General features: G+C 34.9%; 1 protein-coding gene and 1 pseudogene across 1 annotated transcript in view; one reads left to right on the top strand and one right to left on the bottom strand.

Moving 5' to 3' along the window:
* GPR158 (G protein-coupled receptor 158) overlaps positions 1-23,190 on the top strand; it is a 366,089-nt gene that overhangs the window by 329,172 nt on the left and 13,727 nt on the right. Inside the window, exons 7-8 of the mRNA XM_028506632.2 lie at positions 4,583-4,821; positions 22,761-22,899. Of these exons, the coding sequence (XP_028362433.1) occupies positions 4,583-4,821; positions 22,761-22,899 (378 nt within the window). The remainder of the gene's footprint in view (positions 1-4,582; positions 4,822-22,760; positions 22,900-23,190) is intronic.
* On the bottom strand, positions 19,898-21,264 carry LOC114492384 (annotated as a pseudogene).

The raw sequence follows: 23,190 nt of genomic DNA, 5'->3' as shown, positions 1-23,190 counted from the left end.
AGAAAAAAACCTAAATAGACAAAGCAAACTTAACGGAAAAAAAAGAACAAAGCTATAAGCATCACACTCTCTAATTTCAAACTGTATTATAAAACTATTATAATCAAAATAGTTTGGCATTGGCATAAAAACAGACACACAGAGAATGGAATAGGATATCCAGATATAAGCCTATGTACTTACAATCAATTCATTGTGAAAAAGGAGACAAGACTATAAATGGGGAAAAGATAGTCTCTTCAATAAATGGAGTTGGGAAAACTGAACAGCCACAAGCAAAAGAATGAAACTGGACCACTATCTTACCCAATAAACAAAAATTAACTCATAATGGAGAAAGACTTGAACATATGACCTTAAACTGTAAAATTTTTAGAAGGAAATGTAGACAGTAATTTCCTTAATATTAGTCTTGACAATGATTTTTTGGATCTGACTCCAAAAACAAAGGCAATGAATGAAAGCAATAATAATCAAGTAGAACTACATCAAACCAAAAAGATTCTACACAACAAAGCAAGCCATCAACAAAATTAAAAGGTGGGAAGTGAAACAGCAGTAGGTGAGGTTTCCTGAGTGCAGTGCGTAGAGCAAGAATAGATAATAGCTACATTCAGGAGGTCACTGGGGAATGCTGTCATTTAAGGAGAAGTCTGGGGAAGAGGAATCTGCAATAGAGACTCAAACTGTCAGAAGAGTAGGAAGACAATCAAGACAATATGATAAAATCAAGCACATGGCTGAAGTCATGCCAAAAGCTGGAGGGTGGTCAGGTAAAACAAAGAGTACCAATATCAATTAGATACTGTATTTGTGGAAGGTAATTCATAACCTAAGTACAGGTTCTTACAGTAGAGTTTTATGAGCTCAAATCAGATCTGTAGAAAGTGAAAACAGAGACAGATAATATAGTGACAGCCAATTCCTCAGTTGCCCCATTTTTAAAAATCATTTCAACATCATTTCTATGAATTTACCTACTGTTAATGAGAATTGACTATATACTTTAAATATATCTTTTTATATAAAGTTCTGAGAATTTCTTGTTGTCTTCTTGTATATGTTAGTTATCCTTAAGAAATAGTGAAAATTTCTGAACAGATGGTAGCATAAAAATCTATGAAAAAAGCAGTAGAAAAAATACTTTGTATAAGAAGTTTAATAATTATATTTTTATACAGCTGTATTTCATATTAAGACATGCCTAAAGATTTCATTTTTAGAATTTGGTTTCTAGGGACTGAGCCCATATAAACTAACAAGAGCTCATTTTTTAAAGATACAACAAAATTTTCTCATTTTATTTTAAGGCAATACTATGAAAATGCATCTTATTCCATTTTACAAAAGCCAGTGTCCTAAAATACTTAGATCAACGTGCAGAGCTGTGTTATTGTGCTTCCTAGTTTTTGAAAACTAGTAAAATCAATATTACAGGAGCTCATGAGGATTTTGCTTTGGTTTTTCCTCTCTGGAAATGAGATTATGGGGGCTATAACAAACTTGAAATCTCAGGCTTTACAATAATTACCCAAATGGTCATCTGTGGGACATAAAACTGTTTGATAATTTGGAAGTGGAATTTCTATATTGAAAGGTCACCAAACTGGGATCATACGGATTTCCTCTGCAAAACATAAACTCATCAGGTTAAGAAATACTTTAAAGTATTTTAAAGAAATATTTTTAAGTTATTTTTTAAATCCACTATTAGTAGTCTTTCAGATTTAGAGTGTCAATGTGGATAGTGAAAATCTTCAAGTATCAGAAAAATAAATGATTTCCACATCTTGGCCATGGAAAGAAATCTGAAGCAGTGAGTGGTTCTCAACCTGATGAAAACCCCTCATAGTAACTTGAAAAATCCCTAGTAGCTCCTGTGGGTTGAGAAGAAAACTTCTTTTCTTGTCAAACAGTTCCAACCACTATCCCTCAATGACAACTTAAAATTCTTTGCTTTTTACTTTGTAATGTAATTTCCCTTCAACTAAAACATCTCCCTGTGTCTTGTACACTTTCCTCTGGTTTTATTTATTGGTATCAAGGCCCAGATAAATAACATCTACTCTGTTAGTTTATACTACCTATAATATATGCTGTTTTATATGGTAGGTGTTTGCACACTTATTTCTAGTTAAATTGTAAGCTCTAGAAAACAAGAATGCTAACTTATGCTCCTGTGTTCCCCAGCATGATACCTAACATATGGTTGTCACTGTATAAATGTTTGTTCATTCCAATTATACTTCACATATTCAAAATGAGTCAAGCTAGAATGTGAAAAAATTCTCACAACCAAAATATTGAAGACCAAACAGATGGGTCAGATTCCCTCTTTTGAGGTTCTGGTCATCCAACGTTCAGAATTCATCTAGGTACAACCAGCAACAGTTATGTGCACATAGTGGCTGAAAGCTTATCCTAGAAAAAATAAGACTGGCAAAATATTAATTTTCCAAGAAATTTCTCTCATTTCTAAGACAGAGTTCTTTGAATTTTTTGATTTGCTGGTAATAGAAGCCTATTTATGGGGTTAGTAATTGGTCAATTAACTGATAATATTTAAAGCAGAAGGAAAGTAAAGAAGTGTATAGGCACTGCAATTTAAAACATACAAATATTAATCACCAATATTTCTTGAAATAAGGCCTCTTCTTTTACTATGAATCTGATGTTTGGATCATATTGTTCCTTTCTAGCATAAATCACCACAGTGCATTATTTACTGTTCACAATACTTGTTCTTTAAATAGTAGTGAGACTCTAAAGAGTTTTTTTGGAAGTCTGTCTAGTTTTTAAGTTTATTGACTGCCCCAGTATATTAAAATTTACTCACTTTTCCCTAAGTTAACAGCTTGTTTTAGTGACTTACCATTATGGAGTCATATCAAAGTAATCAATATAGACTATATACAAATAAATATCCTTTTGTTTTGTCCTGGTAATCATTTTATTTATGACTTAGTTACATTATATAAAATGATAGCAATGGGCATAATTTGGGGACAAATACAACTGCTTCTTAGGAAGGAGCAATTGGACTGGTTGGAGCAGAGGTGTTTGAAGCACACTAGAGAGAGAGGTGGGCGGCATCTTCACTGCCAGTGCTAGCCTCGCAGTGCTCACTACATCTGCATGGGGAGTTGAGAGTAACTGTTAATCTCATGAGCTATTTCAATGGTAAGTAAAGAGATCTTCCATTGCACTATTATTTGATACTACTGTCTTTCTGACATCGTTACACAGAAAAATTGAATATGTGTTTTATTTAGAATTAAATAACGTCATCCTGTGTGTTAGCTGAAGGAAAATGGAGTTAAAGATACGGGGTGGGGGATAAATAAGAATCTGCTAGAAAATAATTTTCTTTACTGGATGTGTTGTGTTAATTCAAAGAGAGTTATCCAAGGTCCACATACTGAGAAACATAGCATAATGTATCTGGACTATTTCAGATGTATTTGTCTTATTTCTAGATTTATAATTATTTTTATGAAGAATTATGATGAACAATTCATAAAATTGTTAAAAGAGTGAGATGGAGTAAGGAATAGAAAAGTTAGGGAAATTAATTCATTTTTGCTTTTTGGAAGTTGAGTAAAAATACCCTTATAATGTTATAAGTCATTCATGGTTGTTTATTCAAGTAACAATTTTGTAATACAAAATGTAAGAATGAAAGTAGGAGTTAAAATCAGCTAAGAATATTCTGAAGGTGCAATTAAGGAAAGTGTGGGTAGATAGATCACTATAGTAAGGTTAAATTTCACCTTATCACAGTATTTAGAGATGGAACAGTTCTTAGATATTATCTAATTCATCTCAACCCTGTCATTTGAGTCATATATATATAAAAATAACCAAAAATGTTAAAAATCTTACATTTCTTATAGGCCATCCCAAACCTCTTTCCTAATGAAGGGCTCTTATTCAATTACCCTAGCATTTAAATGCCCCACTTATTTCATTTTTATTTTGGTACTGTAATCAAATGACTATTGAGGGGGTGATATAAAATGATTTTCAGAAAATACCATTTATAACATTTTACTTTAAAGGAATTAACTGATCCAAGCAAGTTTTTGACCATGTAGTATTATAAAATACAACTACTCACTTTCAGGACTATTTTTTTTTGATCCTTCAGAAAGCCTGGTTGAGTAATGCTGCCTATGGATCTTTGTATAGTCCTGAGAATTTGTCTTGAAATATTAAGACATATTCAAAGAATTTCATTCTATACAAATCTATTTCATCACTGGTGTATAATGTAGGATATTTGTTCTGCTATTGGAAGATAAATCATAATGAAGCTAAATGAAAATAAAAGCAATAATATTTCTGTTTTTCTTCATGTTAAAACTTTGCACGTAGAAAAAGCCATGGGTGGGTTCAAGGGTGGGAGGCGGGATGGGTGGGCTGGGGTGGGGTGAAAATAGAGCCAAATGTACTTGAACTACAATAAACAAACTCTACATAAGTAGATTTTGTTGGGTTTAAACTTCACCTAGAAAAATTAGATATTTTAGAATTTTATTGATTTTTAGATTTCCCTTAACATTTTGATGTTTTGCTTTTCCAGGGTTTTGAAAGTGTTCCTTTCTCGAACAGCCCAACGGATTCCATACATGACTGGTGGACGGGTTATGAGGATGCTGGCAGTAATACTCCTGGTAGTGTTTTGGTTTCTTGTTGGCTGGACTTCATCTGTTTGCCAGAATTTGGAGAGGCAGATTTCTCTTATTGGCCAAGGTCAAACATCTGATCACCTCATCTTCAATATGTGCCTCATCGAACGCTGGGATTACATGACAGCAGTTGGTATGTGATCACTTGTTTTGTGTGATTGTTTTATCCTTTTTCCAGTTGCGTTAAAATAGACTTTTTTAGAAAACTTGTCAAATCCTTTCACAAAGCCTAAAGGAATATCACCCAATATGGTTTCGGTAAAACAATATTATGAAAAGGACAGTAACTATATGTGGAGCAAAAACTTTTTCTGAAAGTTTCCATTCTTTTTCAAAGGTATTTAGCTTCGTTGTGAAAATAGTCAAATAAATCAAGAAGTAGACATGTAGTTAGTAAAGGCAACTTCTTTGTATAGAAAGACTTTCTGCTTTCCATCTTATTGATGTCTTTCCATTTGATTAACAGTAGTGATTCTCTTGAGTTATTTCTTATAGCTAGGAGAAAAAAAGAGAACATGGTGGTATTTTTTATATAGTTTTGGTCCTGTGACATATCTGACCTGTTACTGAGGGTACTCTGTGTAGACATTTTCTCTGCAAAAACTCTAAGTAATCTATCTTCCTCTGAAGATAATTTATTAGGAATTATCTGGAGGTCCAGTAGTATACACACACAAAAAAAGCCAGGCTACTTGGAGGTGGTAAGAGTTATGTGACTGAGAGCTGAAGAACTTGGAAGAACCACATAATGGCTTGGGCCAAAAACATAGATTATTTTTCTGATACCCCAGTTTTTTCAAAAATGAAGAAGAAAAACCCATAGGAATTTTTGTGTTGCTGATAGTAGGCTGTTTTAAACTAAGCCTCCAGAGATACCAAAAACAATGAAAACAAACCTTTATCATTTTGTTGTCATTCCCCTTAGTTAGTCATAGGACAAATCTTAATTTTATTTGGCATATGTCAAAAATAAACACATGAGTCTAATTCCCATTTTCTGTTTCCCTCATATTTGGCAATTGTTGATTGAATAGTCATGTTTAATATTTTGCTAGAAGCTAATAAAATGTGTATTTAGTTTATAATTTAACCAGGATAATATTTTTCTGGGCAAGATAGTTTAGGAATCTTATAGGCCTGATATCTATAAAAATAAAGCAATACAGGGAATAGTAATATTGACACTATAAAGCCAATCATCAAAGAAAGTATCAGTAGATTCATATCAATAGATACCAATATATATAGCAGAAGACAAAGCATAGAACTAAGGTAAGAAGCAACTCTGATTCTGACTTTAGTCTAGATATTAAAATTAAACAAATTAGATAGATATAAAATTTCTACTCAATAGAAACCTCTAACATCATTTGACGTTCTTCAACCCAAATTAGCTAAGCTAGGAAAAAATCATTTCCCTGTATTACCATGAAGAAAAGCCCACTGTATTTCTTTTCTGTTTTACAAAGAATGTAATAATGAAAATACATGATGAGGTATCATTGGGTAGGGAAGAAACAAGCAGAAAGCATGACCTGTTTACCTAGCATTGTTTGCATTTTGTACACACTGGTTTTAAGATGTATACAAGGCCTTCTAAAAATTTATTTTATATTCTGTAGAAGATCACATTTGTGATTTCTATGTAAAAACAAATAGAAATATATAACTTATAGTAGTCTACAACTAATTTTGTATACACTTTCTTTATATAATGTGAGAATTTCATACAATAAACAAGATCTACTGAGTGCCTATAATATCTCTAGTACTGTGCTGAACATTTTGAAGCCTTATTTCTATCAATTAGCTTACTACTGGTTTATATAGATAAATGAGAATCATTAAAAATTATTAAAAAACAAAACTGTGTGATAAAGACTCTTGGGACAATAGTATTTCAATGAAGGAAAACAGCAGTTTGGACCAGAACCCAGGAATCTTTATAAAAGAGAAGTTCTTTGAGCCATGAGTGATATTTAGATCTGTGAATTTCAACCTTTTTTTTTTATCTCATGGCACACATAAACTAACCACTAAAATTCTGCAGCACACCAAAATATATATTATATATTTAGCCTATCCAACAAAAATATATGTTTAATTTTGATTCACTCACATGAGAGAGCTATTGTTGTGTTGGCTGTTGGCTTTTTTATTTGACAATCTAAGGGAAAAGAGTTCAGGGCCTCTGACTGAATAGTAAAAGTGTTGCATGATTTACTTATTTATTTATGTGACATTGATAATAGGATCATATCAGTTTTGATGTATATTTCTGTGATACATGGTCTGCATATTGTATTCTGTGTCTGACACCCAAAGTCAAATCATTTTCTGGCACCATACGTTTGGTCCCCTTTAGGCTTTACTAACCCCACCCTCTTCTCTCTGGTAACCACCATACTGTTGCCTGTGTCTATGAGTTTCAATTTTATAGTTCACATATAAGTGCAATAATGTGGTTCTTTGCTTTTTCTGACTGACTTATTTTGCTTAGCATAATATTCTCAAGGTTTATCCATGTTGTCACAAAGCAGAATTCATCTTTCCTTATGGCTGAGTAATATTCCATTGTATAAATGTACCACGTCTTCTTTATCCAGTCATCTATCAAAGGACACTTTGTCTTCATGTCTTTGCCACTGAAAATAATGCAATGAAGACAGGGGTGCATATGTCTTTGTGAATAAATGTTTTTGAGTTTTGCAGATAGATACACAGAAGAGGGATTGCTGGGCCATATGGTAGTTCTAGTCTTAATTTTTTCAGAAACCACCATACTGCTTTCCATAGTGGCTGCACCAGCTTACATTGCCACCAGCAGTGACTGTCCCCTTTCTCCACAACTGCTCCAACACTTGTTATCACTTGTCTTGTTGAAAACAGCCATTCTAACAGGTGTGAAATGGTATCCCCTTATAGTTTTCATTTACATTTCCCTAATAGTTAGTGAAGTTGAACATCTTTTCATATACCTGTTGGCCCTTTGCATGTCTTCTTGGGAGAGATGCCTGTTCAGGTCCTCTGTCCATTTTTAAATTGGATTGTTTTTCTATTTGTTATTGAGTCATATGAGATTTTCATATATTTTGGATACTAACAACTTGTTAGAGCTGTTGTTTTCAAATATCATCTCCCATTCAGTTGGTTGCCTTTTTGTTCTGTTGTCAGTTTCTTCTACTGTGCAGAAGCTTTTTAGTTTGATATAGTCCCATTAATTTATCATTAAGACATTCAGTAAAATAGGTAGAGAAGGAAAGTTCCTCAACATAATAAAGGCCATATATGACCTTTATCATACTCATTGGTGAAGTACTGAAGCATTTCTTCTAAAACTAGGAGCAAGACAAGGATGCCCACTCTCACCACTCTTATTCAACATAGCTCTCGAAGTCCTTGTCAGAGCAAGCAGATGAGAGAAAGAAGTAAAGGGCATTCAGACTGGGAAGGAAAAATTAAAAGTGTCATTTTTGCAGATGACATGATTCTGTATATAGAAAACCCTGAAGACAGCACCAATAAAACTATTAGAAACAATAAAGAAATACAGTAAAGTTGCAGCATACAAAAATCAATGCACAAAAATTCATTACTTTCCTATACACTAAAAATGAAACTTCAGAAAAAGAAATGAAAATATTTTTTTGCAATTTCAATCAAAAGAATAAAATACCTAATAGTAAACTTAGCAAAGGATGTAAAGGACCTATATAGTGAAAACTACAAAGCATTATTAAAAGAAATTGAAAAAAAAAACAATAAAATGGAAAGATATTCTGTGTTCATGGATTGGAAGAATCAAATAGTTAAAATGGCCATATTACCCAAAGCAACAAACAGATTTAATGCTATCCCCATCAAAATCCCAATGTCATTTTTTAAAGAAATAAAATTAAAAAATCACGTATAGAAACACAAAGGCCCAGAATAGCAAAAGCAATCCTGAAAATAAACAATGAAGCTAGAGGTATCATATTACCTGACTTCAAACTGTACTACAGAGCTACAATCATCAAAACAGCATGTTGTTGGTAGAAAAACAGACACACTGACCAATGGAACAGAACTGAGAGCCCAGAAATAGAACCATATGTATATTGGCAAATAATTTTGACAAAGGAGTCAAAAACACATAATGGAGAAAAGAAAGCCTCTTCAATAAATGGCTCTAGCAAAATAATGAAACTTGATTGTAGTTTGTCTCCATGTACAAAAAATTAATTCAAAATGAATCAAAGACTTAAATACAAGATCTGAAGTAATAAATTACATAGAAGAAAATATAGGTACTAAACTTACAGATCTTGGCTGTAAAGAAAATTTTATGAATTTGACCCAAAGGCAAGGGAAGTAAAGGCATACTTTCAAAATTCTTGCAGCACACAAGTTGAAAATCATTGATTTAGATTATTGTAAAGAGGTGTAGAGAACATTCCCTTTGATAGGTATAGTGGTGGAGGTGGGTGGCAATTGTATGAACCATGAAGGAAATACATAACTGGAAAAGAGGATTGTGTTGGAATACATTGTGAATAATGATGAATGCTTAAGTTTGTTGTGAGTCTTGTAAATCCTGTTATAGGAATTTAGAGAACAAGGAAAACGATGTGATGAATCAGGAAGTTCAATCTAAATTGCTTTTAGAATATATATATACATATATATAAAGTGAATATATTATACTCAATATATATTAATAAATTATATATAATTATATATATTTAGTGACTATATTATGTTATTATTAAGTGAAATGTACCAAATTTAGGGACTTGGGGTTTGGACTCATTAGAATGGAGAAAGATGTAGAGCAATGGTTCTCAAAGTGTGGTTTCGAAACCAGCAGCAGCAGGAGCATCACTGGGAATTTGCTAGAAATGCACATTCTTGGGCCAGTTTCCAGACTTCATCAATCAGACACCCCAGGGGAGTTGCTCCCAGCAATCTCTGTGTAACAAGCCTTCCAGGTGATTCTGATGTTATTCTAAAGTATAGAGCTACTGACTCAGAAGAAGAGATCAAATGAACTTAATAGGATATAATGATCACTTATTTCAGCTGTGCTCTGTGCCTTTCATAATAGTCTTTCTGTTTCCCTGATCAACCACTAGAACAGCTTCAAAATGGTTATTTCAAATCTTGTCTTGAATCTTGTCTTCATACCTCCAAACTACCCATGTTTCTCTTTTCACTTAGAGAATCCCTCCTTGAATAATTAAGTAGGAGCCATCAAAGAGGAGTGTCTTCCGATTCTTGCCTACTTATCTATAAATCTCCCCATATGCCTACCCAGTCTTATTTTTTTCTCCCTTGTATTATCTAAACTAACTCCTGTGCCAGGCTCATTCAACGCTGACCTCTCATCTCTAGTGACCTCTCCATTTTATATGACTTTTCTGTCATCTGAAACTTCCTTATTTTCCAAATCACACATTGAAGAATCCATCTGACCACAGAATTCTCTCCTAACTTATTTAACTATTCCCCTACAATAGCTCTTGGGTGTCATGGGCTATTTTTATTGTACTTTTCTGCCACTAAATCCTGCCTTCCTCCAGAGAGAAAGTTTACCAGGTAGCAATTTTTTTCCACTAACCAGGAGGAAAATATGAAAAAATAGGCATTTTTAAATATTTCTGGAGATAGCCAGGGAAGGAGACATAGCACGAAGGCCCCTGAGCTCACTTTCCTGGGGCCCCTGAAGCAGGTAGTACAAAAGAAGATAAGGATCTGTAGTTTGAGCAAGCTGCTGGGGATGCAGTTCTTTGCACAATAATAAGGTCTCAGTTAAGGTGAAGAGGTAGCAAGAAACTAAGAGAAGAGATTAATTATGATGGGAAGATCTATGAGTAGTGTCCTACCTTTTGGTATCTCTGTGCCACACTGGAAGACGAGTTGTCTTGGGCCACACATTAAATACATTACAACATATAATCACACAAAAATCTCACAATGTTTTAAGTAAATTTACAATTTAGTGTTGGGCCACATTCACAGCCATCCTGGGCTGCATGCGGCCCACAGGCCATAGGTTAGTCACCCCTGATAGGTCATGCCTTTAGGAGTGAGATGGAAGTAGCAAGACTTCAGTGACAGTAATTTGTTAAACTAAAACTCCCAAAGGTGTTAAATGATAACATTAGGGTCTTTTAGAAAATAAAAGACTAGTGATAGGTTACAAAGACCAAGAGGTAAGAGGAAGTTAAATGTTGGGGGTGGTGTTTTTGTTGTCTCCTCATCATTGCTTTTGCCTTACAAACTACAGGAACACCTTAGTTGCAATAATATGCTTTTCTCACAGTGACAAAATTCTCTAAAGAAAAATTAAGACACATGATTTAGTGATGAGAACAGCTAATTGAAATTAGGACTGTCTTGAAAAATTAGATACATGAGGCTGCTGTGTTTTTTTTTTTTTCACACTACCCTAGAGCAATTTCATTTATTTATCTTTCAGCACGTAGCATTTGATATTCTGTATTTAATCAGTCTTAATGTTTTCTAATGTGTAGCATATGCCTCTTTGCAGTTCTCTTCATATATATTTCTATAAGTAGGATGTTTACCACTAGACTTTGTATATTCTGGCTCTTATTTAGGGATAAATTCACATACCTTCAGTCAGCCAAAAAGCAACCTGTACTAAAAGTTAAATTATTCCCTGTTTCCTAAACAGAAATATTTCTATGTAGGGGAGAGGTTTTGGAGAGGCAGGAGTTAGGTTTTACCTTGAAATTATGGAAAATTTTTGTGAAGAAGCTGTACACGCTTGCATGTATGTCAGAAGTCAATCTAGAGGAAAAGGAAAACTGATGGTTAATATATTGATGAACATGCATTCTAGATCAGCTGTATCTGTAAAAAGCAGTCTATTTTTTAAATGCAAATAAAGAATCATTTGAAAGAATGCAATACATAATCATTTTTCCACTGAAGTAGAACTCTAGTTAGAAATATGGGCAATAATTTTAAAGAATGGGTCCACTCTATTTTTGCTTAGTACTCCAAAACTACTCAAATAGTGATTTTTTCTACCACACGAGTTACAGAAGGAAGAAACGTAGAAAACAGCTTGGAAAAATCTGTGGGCCTCTAAAAGCCTTGAAAACAAAAAAAAGAAAAGAAAAATGACTTTCAGGATTCCATTGTTATTTGTGTCCATCTATAATTTTCCATATTCATGGAAAATTGTTTACACAGGACATTGTTTGTCCTGTGTAAAAAATTATGAGGTAAGCTCTAATAAAAAATGAACAAGTATATAAAGGTTGCAACTGTGGGAGAAAAATGAATATTGGACAATGTAATAAGTGTTTACAGTAAGCTTTTTTTAATGGTTTTCCTTTGTCTGGTAGAAAGAGAATTTCAAAATTTGGATATTCCAGAATATTTCTAGTTTAGACTAGAAATCCTATAGAGACTTAACTGTCATACTTACATTATCTATCATTATATAACTCAGCACTTTGAATTTTTCTGAGTATGTTGAATATGTTATTTGTAGCTCACTGAAGGCAAAAGAAAGCATTCGTACATCTGCTCAGTCCTCTCTCCTCTCCCAACCTAGGAGCTGTGTGCTCCTCAGCAACATTGCCCACATTGTTCACACTGACTCCTAACAAAGTGTCTGTCAGCTGTAGGCTCTTGGTAAGCATTTGCTGAAAGAATCAAAAATGAGCTCAGTTACCTTTATCTTGTGATATTTTCTATTGGTGGGATTAGACCAGTATATGAAAATACATTGAATCCAAAAATCCAAGTTACACAATTGTCCCCAATTTCATTTTAATGGTAAAAGTGTATGTTCATATTAGGGGAGGTGTTTTGGGAGCAAATTATATTGGCAACACCCAGCCCTTTTATGAAATTTTACCTCTGACTTCTCCAACAGTCAAAATAAGAGACTGGTACAAATTTGGCATGGCAAATTAGAATTATCATGTTTTAAATATTATATAGTACATTTATACATGCTGAAGTAGAATAAAACCAATTTTCTTTCAATTAAAATTTTTTATTATTTTACTATTCTCCTAGAGCTTTGTAAAGAATAAAGGGGTTGGGACTAGGAAACATTCTTCTAAATTAAAAGAGAAAGCAAATTGCAGACTGGAACAACCACTATGGAAAACAGTATGGAATTTTCTCAGAAAACTAAAAATGGATCTGCCTTTTGGCCCAGCAATTCCACTGCTAGGATTATATCCTAAGGGTTCCTAAGAACCCTGAAACACCAATCCAAAAGAATCTATGAACCCCAATGTTCATAGCAGCACAATTTATAATAGCCAAGTGTTGGGTGCAACCTAGATGCCCATCAGTAAATGAATGGATCAAAAAACTATGGTACATTTACACAATGAAATTCTCTGCAGCAGAAAGAAAGAAGGAGCTCCTACTCTTTGCAACAGCATGGATGGACCTGGAAAGCATTATGCCAGGCAGTGAGAGAAAAAATACCATATGGCTCACCTTTAACAGGTGAACCTAAACAACAAAACAAAGAAACAAGCAAAATATAACCAAAGACACTGAAATAGAGAACAGACTGACAGAGTTCAGAGGGGAGAAGAGAGGGAATTTCAGGGGAATTTCAGGGATAAAGGGAAGGGTATACAGGAACAAGTATAAAGGACACATGGATAAAAACTAGGGGCAGTGGAAATAGGAGGGAAGAGGGGAGGGCTGGGTTGGGGGGTTGGGATGGGAGAAAAAGATAGAAAATTGTACTGCAACATCAATTAAAATAAAATTTAAAAAAATTGTTTTTATATCAAAAAAGAGAGAGAAAGCGAATAAATATCCCAAGTCATATTCATTTTGAAAATTATTGGTTGTGGAATTACCAGGTGTTTTTCTTTTCCCTAAATCAAGGTACCCTAGTTGGTAAATTGGTTATCAGGTGTCCATGTTCAGGATATTTTACAATAGCATTAAAATTTGTTGTATTAAAAAGTTAAAATAATTGGTTGATACAAACAGATAAATGAGTAGAATTAACTTCTCGTGTCCAAATTATCCTTTATAATTTCACCTGTAGGTTCAGGAAGACCACATCTCAATTTAGAGTTGCCAGCAGGCTCCTTAAGTATAGGACTTCCACATTTGGAATACAGAAATGTAGTAGTGGATGTGGTAATACAGTGGAGTTCATTCTTTAGTATATTTAGTTGGTTAGTAGTCAGTGTCTGACTACAAACTCAGAACATAAACTGAGTATATTGACCAGGAAGCAAGGTAAGTTAGAATAAGTGGACAGATTTTTAACTTGCTTACAAGAATCAACAAAAAGGAGAAGTGAGTGACAGGTGGTAATGTCAGGGACATTTAGGACTTCCGTTCTAAATTTCCCATGGCTACATATCTCTGTATCAGACTTCAGTGCGGATCTAGGCAAGCACTGAAATATTTCCTCAGTTTCTTCCAGAAGTTGGGTGATGATATTCTAAGATGATTAAAAAGGGACCAAATTGAGACTAAAGCTATTTTTCTGTCTTCTCTAACCTGGCACAAAAATTTATATAAAAAGCTCTATTGAGGTTTCCATTTATTTCCTTTATTTTCTGCTATTCACTATTATCTCTATCACTGATTTGGCCTAACTCTTCTCAACTGCATTTATATGATCTTATGACTATTCCCTGACAAAAACTCTTTTGTAAATTAAGATCTCCCCTTATCTCTTCATGACTGTGAAAAGTTCATCAGTACTTGAGGTATTTGAGGTTTCAGAAACTCATCAGAGCTTGGCACCCCTTGCTGTATATTTTATTCACCAAGTTTAAAAGGAAGACATAGAGAAAGATCTAAGCAATAATTATACAGGCATGAGAGGCTTGGGTTCATATTCCACTTGGGAATTTTAAAATATTTATTCACTTTCAAGATATAACAACATTGATTACCCCACTGTTCAAAAGTACTAATTCATTTTCATGAATTTCACATGCAATATTTTCACTACAGAAAATAAAACCTTCACATCTCTCTCCTTCATTGACATGCTGGTCTTTTTTGTTCTCCTCCTTCCTGGTAAAATATTTTAAACACACAAAACAGACAGTGTGTTTAGTACTTTCATTAGTAGTATGTTGACATTTAGATGGAACTGAGAAGAATCCAGTAACTCTCTTCCTAAGTTATATAAGGAAATTCTGAAATAGCAATTGTTTCTAGGAATCTAAACACTTAATTACCCTGGAAGACTAGGCCAGATTATGACAGGTGAAATGTGATATAAGTACCATTTAATGAGTATTGAGGAAAATAGATTTAGACTTCTCCATCTGCTTTAGATTAATGTTCATTATTTAGGCTCATTACATCAACCTCCTTTTATTTTAATGTACCATATGCCTTAATCCATGCTGCATCACTTGTTAGCATTTTTAAATGAACTTTTAATTTTTAATCAAAGGATAAAAGACTGACCCCATTGACAGTTTAGTTGTCTTGGCTTGGGTTATAGTGTTAAAAACTCACACACACTTTTTGAAGGTCTTGCTTGTTTTTAGAAAGACTGAAGTAGGGGATTGTTTTCCTGTTCATTTATGTACCCCTTCTGAGAAATACTTTATTTCTTTGAAGAGCAGCTATTTAATGCTAAAAGCAGAGGATAAATTCATCTGTATCTTAATTTTACATTCTAGTACCATTTTTCCGTTTGGAAGTTCAAGAAATTTGGTAGTAAATGAGATTGTCTTGGGACCGCATGCTCAGAACACAGAGCAAGAGAAATTAAGATAGGTGTGGTGACTACCATTTTTTAATGAGTTTTAGCTCCCCTGTGGAACCCTAAGATTTTAACGAGAAGAAAACATTAAGAAGAAAACTCTCTTTTGTTGCTTGAACAACTCAGTTGTCAAGAATATTTTGGCAGATCTTTTCCTTGTATTAAAAGTACTTTCATGGAGACCTTTTGGCCAACAGAACAGTCAAAGATTTGTAATGACCACATGAATCCTTACTCAATGGTCAAGCAATATCCCAAGCTAAGCCTAACTCAGCAAAATGATTTCAAAAATTTTATAAGTGTAAAAATTAAAATATAAAGTAAATTAACTTATTCTTTCTCATTGCCCTTTAGCATCATACAAATAAATATATCTCAAAGAAGTAAAATATTTTTCCACAGAGGTAGAATATAATTAAACAAAAATATAACCCCCACTACAGTCATTCTAAAGCCACTCAAGCTAGTCCTTCAAAACAAAAAAAAAAAATGGGTGAGTTTCTAGTAATGTAGCCCAAGCCAAGGTAAATCATGTGCATTCTGGCAGTCTTCCACAAAAGGCTGAAATTTTAAGACACATTTTTATTTAATTTATTTTTTATCCTCACTTGAAGACATGCTTATTAATTTTAGAGAGGAGGAGAAAGGGAGAGAGAGAAACAGAAACACCCATGTGAGAGAGAAACATCGTGACCCAGGACCAAACCCGCAACCTAGGCTTGTGTCCTAACAAGGAACTGAACCTGCAACCTTTTGGTACACAGGATTATGCTCCATTCTACTGAATCACAATGGCCAGGGTTTAAAATACATTTTAAAATGTTAACTAACAATCCTAATTCCAACCTCTTTCCCAAACAATACACATGCAAATAACAGGGAGAAGGAAATGGAAAGAACATTACTGAAAGACACAGCTTGCTGCCCTGACATTGACCCCGGGGCACCCTGAGAAGTCTCTGATCTTATAATACTCAGTGATAGCTTTCCACTGCTCACCATACTATTACAATAGAAGCATAATAAGTTTACTTTGACCATGAATTTTCTAAGTGGATAAGATTTAGAGTTAAATAGAAAAGAACATTAAAGCAACACTTTAAAAATAAAAACTGGAACCTTTTTCATTTATGTATTTATTTCTGCCATGTAAAGATAATTTTCAAAGGGACTAAGAAGGGTAAGTTGTTATTAACACAAAATGTTTTTGCAGCAGGGCAAAGCAGGCTACCACAGCTTGAGAGACATTTGCAATTTGAAGTTGTTTTTCTCTCAGGCCTTGTGGGTGGTCTTATGATCTCAGAGCTGAGACATCTTCAGTGTCAAAGAACTGACATTCATTCTCACTTCTTTGCTTGACCCACCCTTTGGAAAGATAGCTTGAGATTGCTTTTATTACAGTATATTAATTTTTACAAGGCTGTGTTAGTTAACTTTTCAACTAATCGTTGTCCTTTATAGTTTAAAAATAAAATATCTGTTGTCTGAGAGTCCTATTTGGCTCTTTAAGTATAAATGCAATTCCCTTTTTAACTATAGTCATGCCTTCCATCAAAATAACTTAACTCCAAAAATTATTTTCTGAAGCCGAAGAACAACACATATTTCAACTCCCATGTAATAACACTGCAAAATTTGGTAACATCTGCATATTTTCTTTACTAATTGCAGTGTTAGTCTGAAGTTAATTATATGAAACTGATTTTTTCCCAACACAACTTTTATATATCACATTTAGTATAATTGGTACTTTGAATCATAAATTGTTTTTCAGCTACAGTGTGTGGTTTGATATTGCTAATGAAATGATTTTAATGTTCTGCTTAGCTATTATGAGGAATCTTATTTTGTTTTATACTTTTAAATATAATTCTCCATTGTAGCACACTAATCAACCTGATAACTACTTTCTTTTTTTTTAATTCTCAGCATAACATTATATGAAAGCAGTAAAATAATTAGCAGGAGGTAGAACTACATATGAATCCTCCAATTACAACATTTTTTGTGCTAGTGTTACTTAATATTTTTGCATTCACCACTCTTGAGTTCCAAAAACAGTACTATACACGTGTTTAGTGGTCTAGCTATAATTAGGGTTGCCATTATTAACAATAATGCCAATATGACCTTCAGATTATGAATGGGCCCTGCAGTGTGAGATGGAATTGCAAGATAACAAAGACTAGACTGACTGTAGAAAGACTACATTTCCAGTAGCATGAAGCTGATATCATTTCTATTCATTCAATTCAACAAATACTTATTAAATCTTATACATGTGTGCTCAGCACTGTCATATGTGTGGGCAAAGGCAGAAAAAATAATTGAGAGATTCAATTCTTGCCCTGAAGGAGATCATAACTATTTGGGGCTGGGGGATGACTAAAAAATGTTACTAGTCTCCGTGAACAATATTTTCCCAATTACATTTTATGTGGCATCATTCTCTGCATTGTGTAGTATAGTTAAAACCCCATTAGAGGAAGGAAAATTCAATGTAAGTCAGAAGCATTTCAGGTGGCCTTTTGATGAAGGTGGGACCTTAATCAAATATTGAAAAATTGGTTAAGACATGGAAATGTGGGTGAGAAGAGATTTCTTGTGTGAGCAATAGTTTGAACAAAGACTTAGAAAAAAAGACATTTGGAGTGTTTGGAGGGCAATGAGTCTTCCTTGGTCAGCTCAGAGTCCACGTAGGGGAGCATGGGGAGATCAAGTTGGATATACAAGGTCTGTTCAGAAGATATCTAGCCATGTAATATGAAAAATAGGTACATTTATTGAAGAAGAAACAAGATACAAGAAACATTGTACACAGAACAGTGATGCCTCAGTCTCCTTCAAAATAGGCACCTTGGGACCTCACACAGTTCTCCCAATTGCCATCAGCTGCCCCATTTGTTTGGGGTTTTTTTCCTGAATCTCATCTACAGTCTGAAATCTCTACCCTTTCAAAGGTGATTTTAGTTTTGGGAAAAGTAAGAAGTCGCAGGGTGCCAAATCTGGGCTGTTAGTGGGGATGAGTCTCCTGAGTGATTTGATGTTTCACCAAAAAACCCTCTCTGCTCAAGATGTGATGCATGAGCGGGCATGTTGTCATGATGAAGCTGCCAATCACCAGTTGCCCATAGCTGTGGCCTTCTGAATCATCCAAATAGTTTCCATGGAGGACTGTTCAAGCTTAATGCAAAATATGATGCAGATTCATTGCTCTTGCTTAGTCATTTTGAATGTGACAGCCACACAGTACACATGCTCACTCAATTGAGTCTACCATCTCCATTGGCTAGTACAGTGAAATTGTCATTGTTCACACATGTGCATTCCTTAGCTGCTAGGTTACATTGATGTCATGGACACCGCTCTTGTTATATTAACAATGGTTGGACTTTCTCCCTATAGACCTTTTATAACATAAAGTCCTGGGGGCTTGGAATGCCAGAACCAAGCATTTGTAAAACAATAGGGAGGCACTGAAGGTTTCAAATTGAAGATGCGTGCAATACCTCACAAAAGGCTGGCCTGAGTGTCAGAGACTAGACAAGAAGTCAGAGTCTAAGAAATATAAAGCACACACACAAAAAAGCCAAGTGATATGGGTAGAAAACATAAAGCCTGACCATCAAGAAAGTCTTGACAGTGATGATATGCCTGCTCTGTCAGGAACCCCTTATTGTCCTACTTTTGTGTCAGGAGTTATTTCCAGGGTCCTAAATGAGTATGAGTGAATATTCTAATGGAAATATGATTCAGTTAACCAAAATGGGGTTGCAGAATTTTGAACAAATCCTGATATAATTAAAGTGGAGTTTTAAAAAAAATGAACCTGTCAGTTTTAAGGAGAAAGGATTAACACAGGATAAGGCCAGGTTTAGATGTGGCAGTAGTTGAAAAATAGTTGTAACAAATAAGTGAACTGATAGGGGCTTAGGCAAGGATTGTAATTATGGGCATTGAGAGGAATGATACATAAAAAAATAACTCAAAGTAGAAATGTGCCAATGAAAGGTGACTCTGCGGTTTCAACACTGATAAAGATGCAGTGGCTGTACTATGGACAGAATAACAAGGGTTAGAACAGGAAGTTTTACATGAAGATGTCAGCATTTCCTGATTCAGTAGAGCTCAGCTGGAAAGAACATTCATAGCACATGGCCAGTGGCTAACATACTGAATAATTGTGACCTCCACTAAATATGAAAATCTTTTCTTTTTCACATTACACTTTGTTTTAGTGGGTCTCAAAGTTCTGTGACAGATTTTTGGTAAAGTTGTTTAGAAAAACTAGTAACTTTAAAACTGCCACACACACACACAAATGGTCCACAAAATATTCTTCTTTCCTTCTGAAGGTTCTAATGATGCATTGTAATCATTAACCAGCCTTTTACTATTAAACTTAAGTGGCCAGTTGAGACAAATGGTTATGAAACTGTTCTTCCACCACTGATTAAGACTCGGTGGCAGATAATGGCGATAATATTCATCTAGCCTTCTGAGCTTTCTGGGCAGACTTGGTGACTTTGCCAGCTCCAGCTGCCTTCTTGTCCACTGCTTTGATGACACCTATAGCGACTGTCTGTCTCATGTCACGAACACCAAAGCAGCCCAGAGGAGGATAGTCAGAGGAGCTCTCAACATACGTGGGCTTGCCAGGAACCATATCAATGTTGGCAGCATCAACAGATTTCAAAAACTTTGGGCCACCTTCCAGCTTTTTCCCAGAGGATAATCAGTTGCCTCATTCAGCTCAGGAAATCTGCAAGCAATGTGAGCTCTGTGACAACCCAGCACAGGTGTCCATCTGGCACTGATTTGGCCTGGATGGTTCACAATAATCACCTGAGAGCTGTGAAGCCAGCTGCTTCCATTGGTGGGTCATTTTTCTGTCACCAGACACATTGCCACAATGAACATCTTTGACAGACAGTCTTGACATTGCAGCTGACATTATCCTCAGGAAGGGCTTTGCTCCAAGCTTCATGGTGCATTTCAACAGACTTTACTTCAGTTGAAACGTTCATTGACTGGAGCAAAGATGACCACCACGCTGGCTTTGAGAACACCAGTCTCCCCTGGGTCCACAGGAACAGTACCAATACCACCAATTTTATAATCATCTGGAGGGGCAGGCACAGGCGCTTGTCAGTTGGATGAATTGGTGGCAGGATGCAATCCAGAGCTTCAAGCAGCAGGTTCCATCCCTTGAACAAAGGCACTTTAGCACTTGGCTCCAGCATGCTGTCACCATTCCAACCAGTGACTGACACAAATGCTACAGTGTCAGGATTGTAGCCAATTTTCTTATGGCAGATGCTGACTTCCTTGACAATTTCCTTGTATCTTTTCTGGCTGTAGGGTGGCTCTGTGGAATCCATTTTGTTTACACCAACAATCAGCTGCTCACACCCAGTATGTAAGCCAGAAGGTCATGCTCACAGGTCTTCCATTCTTGGAGACCCCTGCTTCAAATTCACCAACATCAGCAGCAGCAATCAGGACAGCACAGTCAGTCTGAGATGTGTCTGCAATCATGTTTTAGATAAAGTCTCTGTGTCCTGGGGCATCCATGATGGTCACACAATATTTGCTGGTTTCACATTTCCACAGGGAGATATCAATGGTGTTACTACACTCACATTCAGCTTTCAGTTTATCCAAGACCCAGGCATGCTTGAAGGAGCCCTTCCCCATCTCAGCAGCCTCCTTCTCAGACTTTTCCATGGTTCTTTTGTTGGTCCCACCACATTTGTAAATCAGATGGCCAGGAGTGGTAGACTTGCCAGAATCTAAGTAGCCAATGGCAACAATGTTAATATGAGTCTTTTCCTTTCCCATTTTGGCTTAAATTTAGCAGTGGTTTTCACACCTGTGTTCTAGAGGCAAAACCTAGAGCCCCATGAAGACCTTTGAGTGAGATTCATTTTTGCCTTTGGCTTATGACCACATCAGGATTTTATAGTAACTCTTGACAGTTATTTTTTAAGGGATTTTCAATAATTGTGGTACTACCTATTGTGGTACCACCTATTATTGCAGTACTAGTAGAAGTATGCTAAAACTTGAGCAGGTAAAAACATGAGGGTGGAAATAGTATTTCAGTATATAAGTAGGTTACCTCTAGGTAATGCATTTGATAAAATGTTTCCTCCAAATTAGACCTTTCTGCTTAGTAATTAGATATTATCTTTCCATGAGGTCATGTCAGGAAAACAGATAAAATGGGTTGTAACAGTTATTGGTCAGAATGAGTTAAAATAGCAATTTTTAGTCTGGAAAAAATGTCAAATGAGATGTTAAACAATTAGAATCATTTATTTAACATTTAATTTTTTTTTATCCTCACCCAAGGACGTTTTCTTATTGCTTTCAGTGAAAGAGGAAGTAGGGGAGAGAAGGAATGAGGGGAATTGAACCCATGACCCTTCAGTCTACAGGACAATGCCCCCACCAACTGAGCCATACCAGCTGGGGCATGTTTATAGTTTTTAATTAATTTATTTATTTATCTAACATAGTATGTCAGAAATTATATTAAGTGCTTTATATTAATTATTTGATTTCATTAGTATATAATCCCATGAAATATATACTCTTATTATCCTCATTTTCCAGATAAGCAAACTGCAGACAGAGGTTAAATTACCTCAGATTATTCAAAGTTAATTACGAACTGAGCCAGGATTCCCATTCAAATCTGGTGTGATTTTGAAGTCCTTATCCTTAACCGCTACGCTGTGCTTGCCTCTTCTGGCCTGAGCCAGAGAACAAGATGATTGTGAATTTTAGCCCACCCACAAAAGAGATAATAACTGTCATGTGTGGAGAAATAATGGTTCATTTACAAAACATGGCATTGGATATTTAGCAACCTATTTGCTCACACTTTTGGCAATGAATATCTTTATGTATTGAACTAGACTCAATACAGTAACAACCTAAATTTCTAGAAGCTACATATAGACACATTATAAGCCTTTTGTTGCTTTGATGACTTTATTTTGAGTCAGATGCTCTATGAACATCTTAACCTTCAGTTGGCAATGTGGAAAGTTACTTTATAATTTTTTTAAAAAACTTAGCTATTAGCAAAAACAAAATCTTAGACACAGTTTAAAAAATAATAAAACAAAATATACCTTTGAAAAATTTTCTATACACTGAATAAAATTTAAAAACAAGTATATGCAATATATATTCATATGTGAATATTTTATGTGCATCTATTTCTAAATTTATGTTTCTATGTAGAAAGTGCATGCTAAAGAACTTAAATTTTAGTTTTTTCTTCACCTATAAAACTAATAGAAAGTTGTTTGTTTTTCTTCTCACAGCTGAATTTTTGTTCCTCTTGTGGGGTGTTTATCTCTGCTACGCAGTGCGGACAGTCCCATCAGCATTTCACGAGCCACGCTACATGGCTGTAGCAGTTCACAATGAGCTGATCATCTCTGCTATATTCCATACAATTAGGCAAGTGATACATAGAGCTAGTAAATAACTATTTTATTTTTCTAATGTGTTGCAATTTAATATAATAGCAAGATTGGATAAGATGCATAATGAAGAGATTTAGGGAGGATGGTGTTTTATAAGTTGATTAATTTCTTCGTCTCAGAAGTGGCAAATGAACATAGTGTTCCTTTCTAACTCTACTGTTCTTCGTTCCTTATGATGGGTTGTTACTTTGAAGGTTAAACTCACTGTCATTATATTATATTAAGCCACATATGGGGATGTCATTGGACATCATTTATGATATTT

This window comes from Phyllostomus discolor, chromosome 1 (genome assembly GCF_004126475.2).
Source record: "Phyllostomus discolor isolate MPI-MPIP mPhyDis1 chromosome 1, mPhyDis1.pri.v3, whole genome shotgun sequence".
In the NCBI taxonomy this organism is placed as follows: domain Eukaryota; kingdom Metazoa; phylum Chordata; class Mammalia; order Chiroptera; family Phyllostomidae; genus Phyllostomus; species Phyllostomus discolor.
The sequence above is the reverse complement of the archived record's forward strand: the minus strand, read 5'-3'. Positions and strand labels throughout refer to the sequence as shown.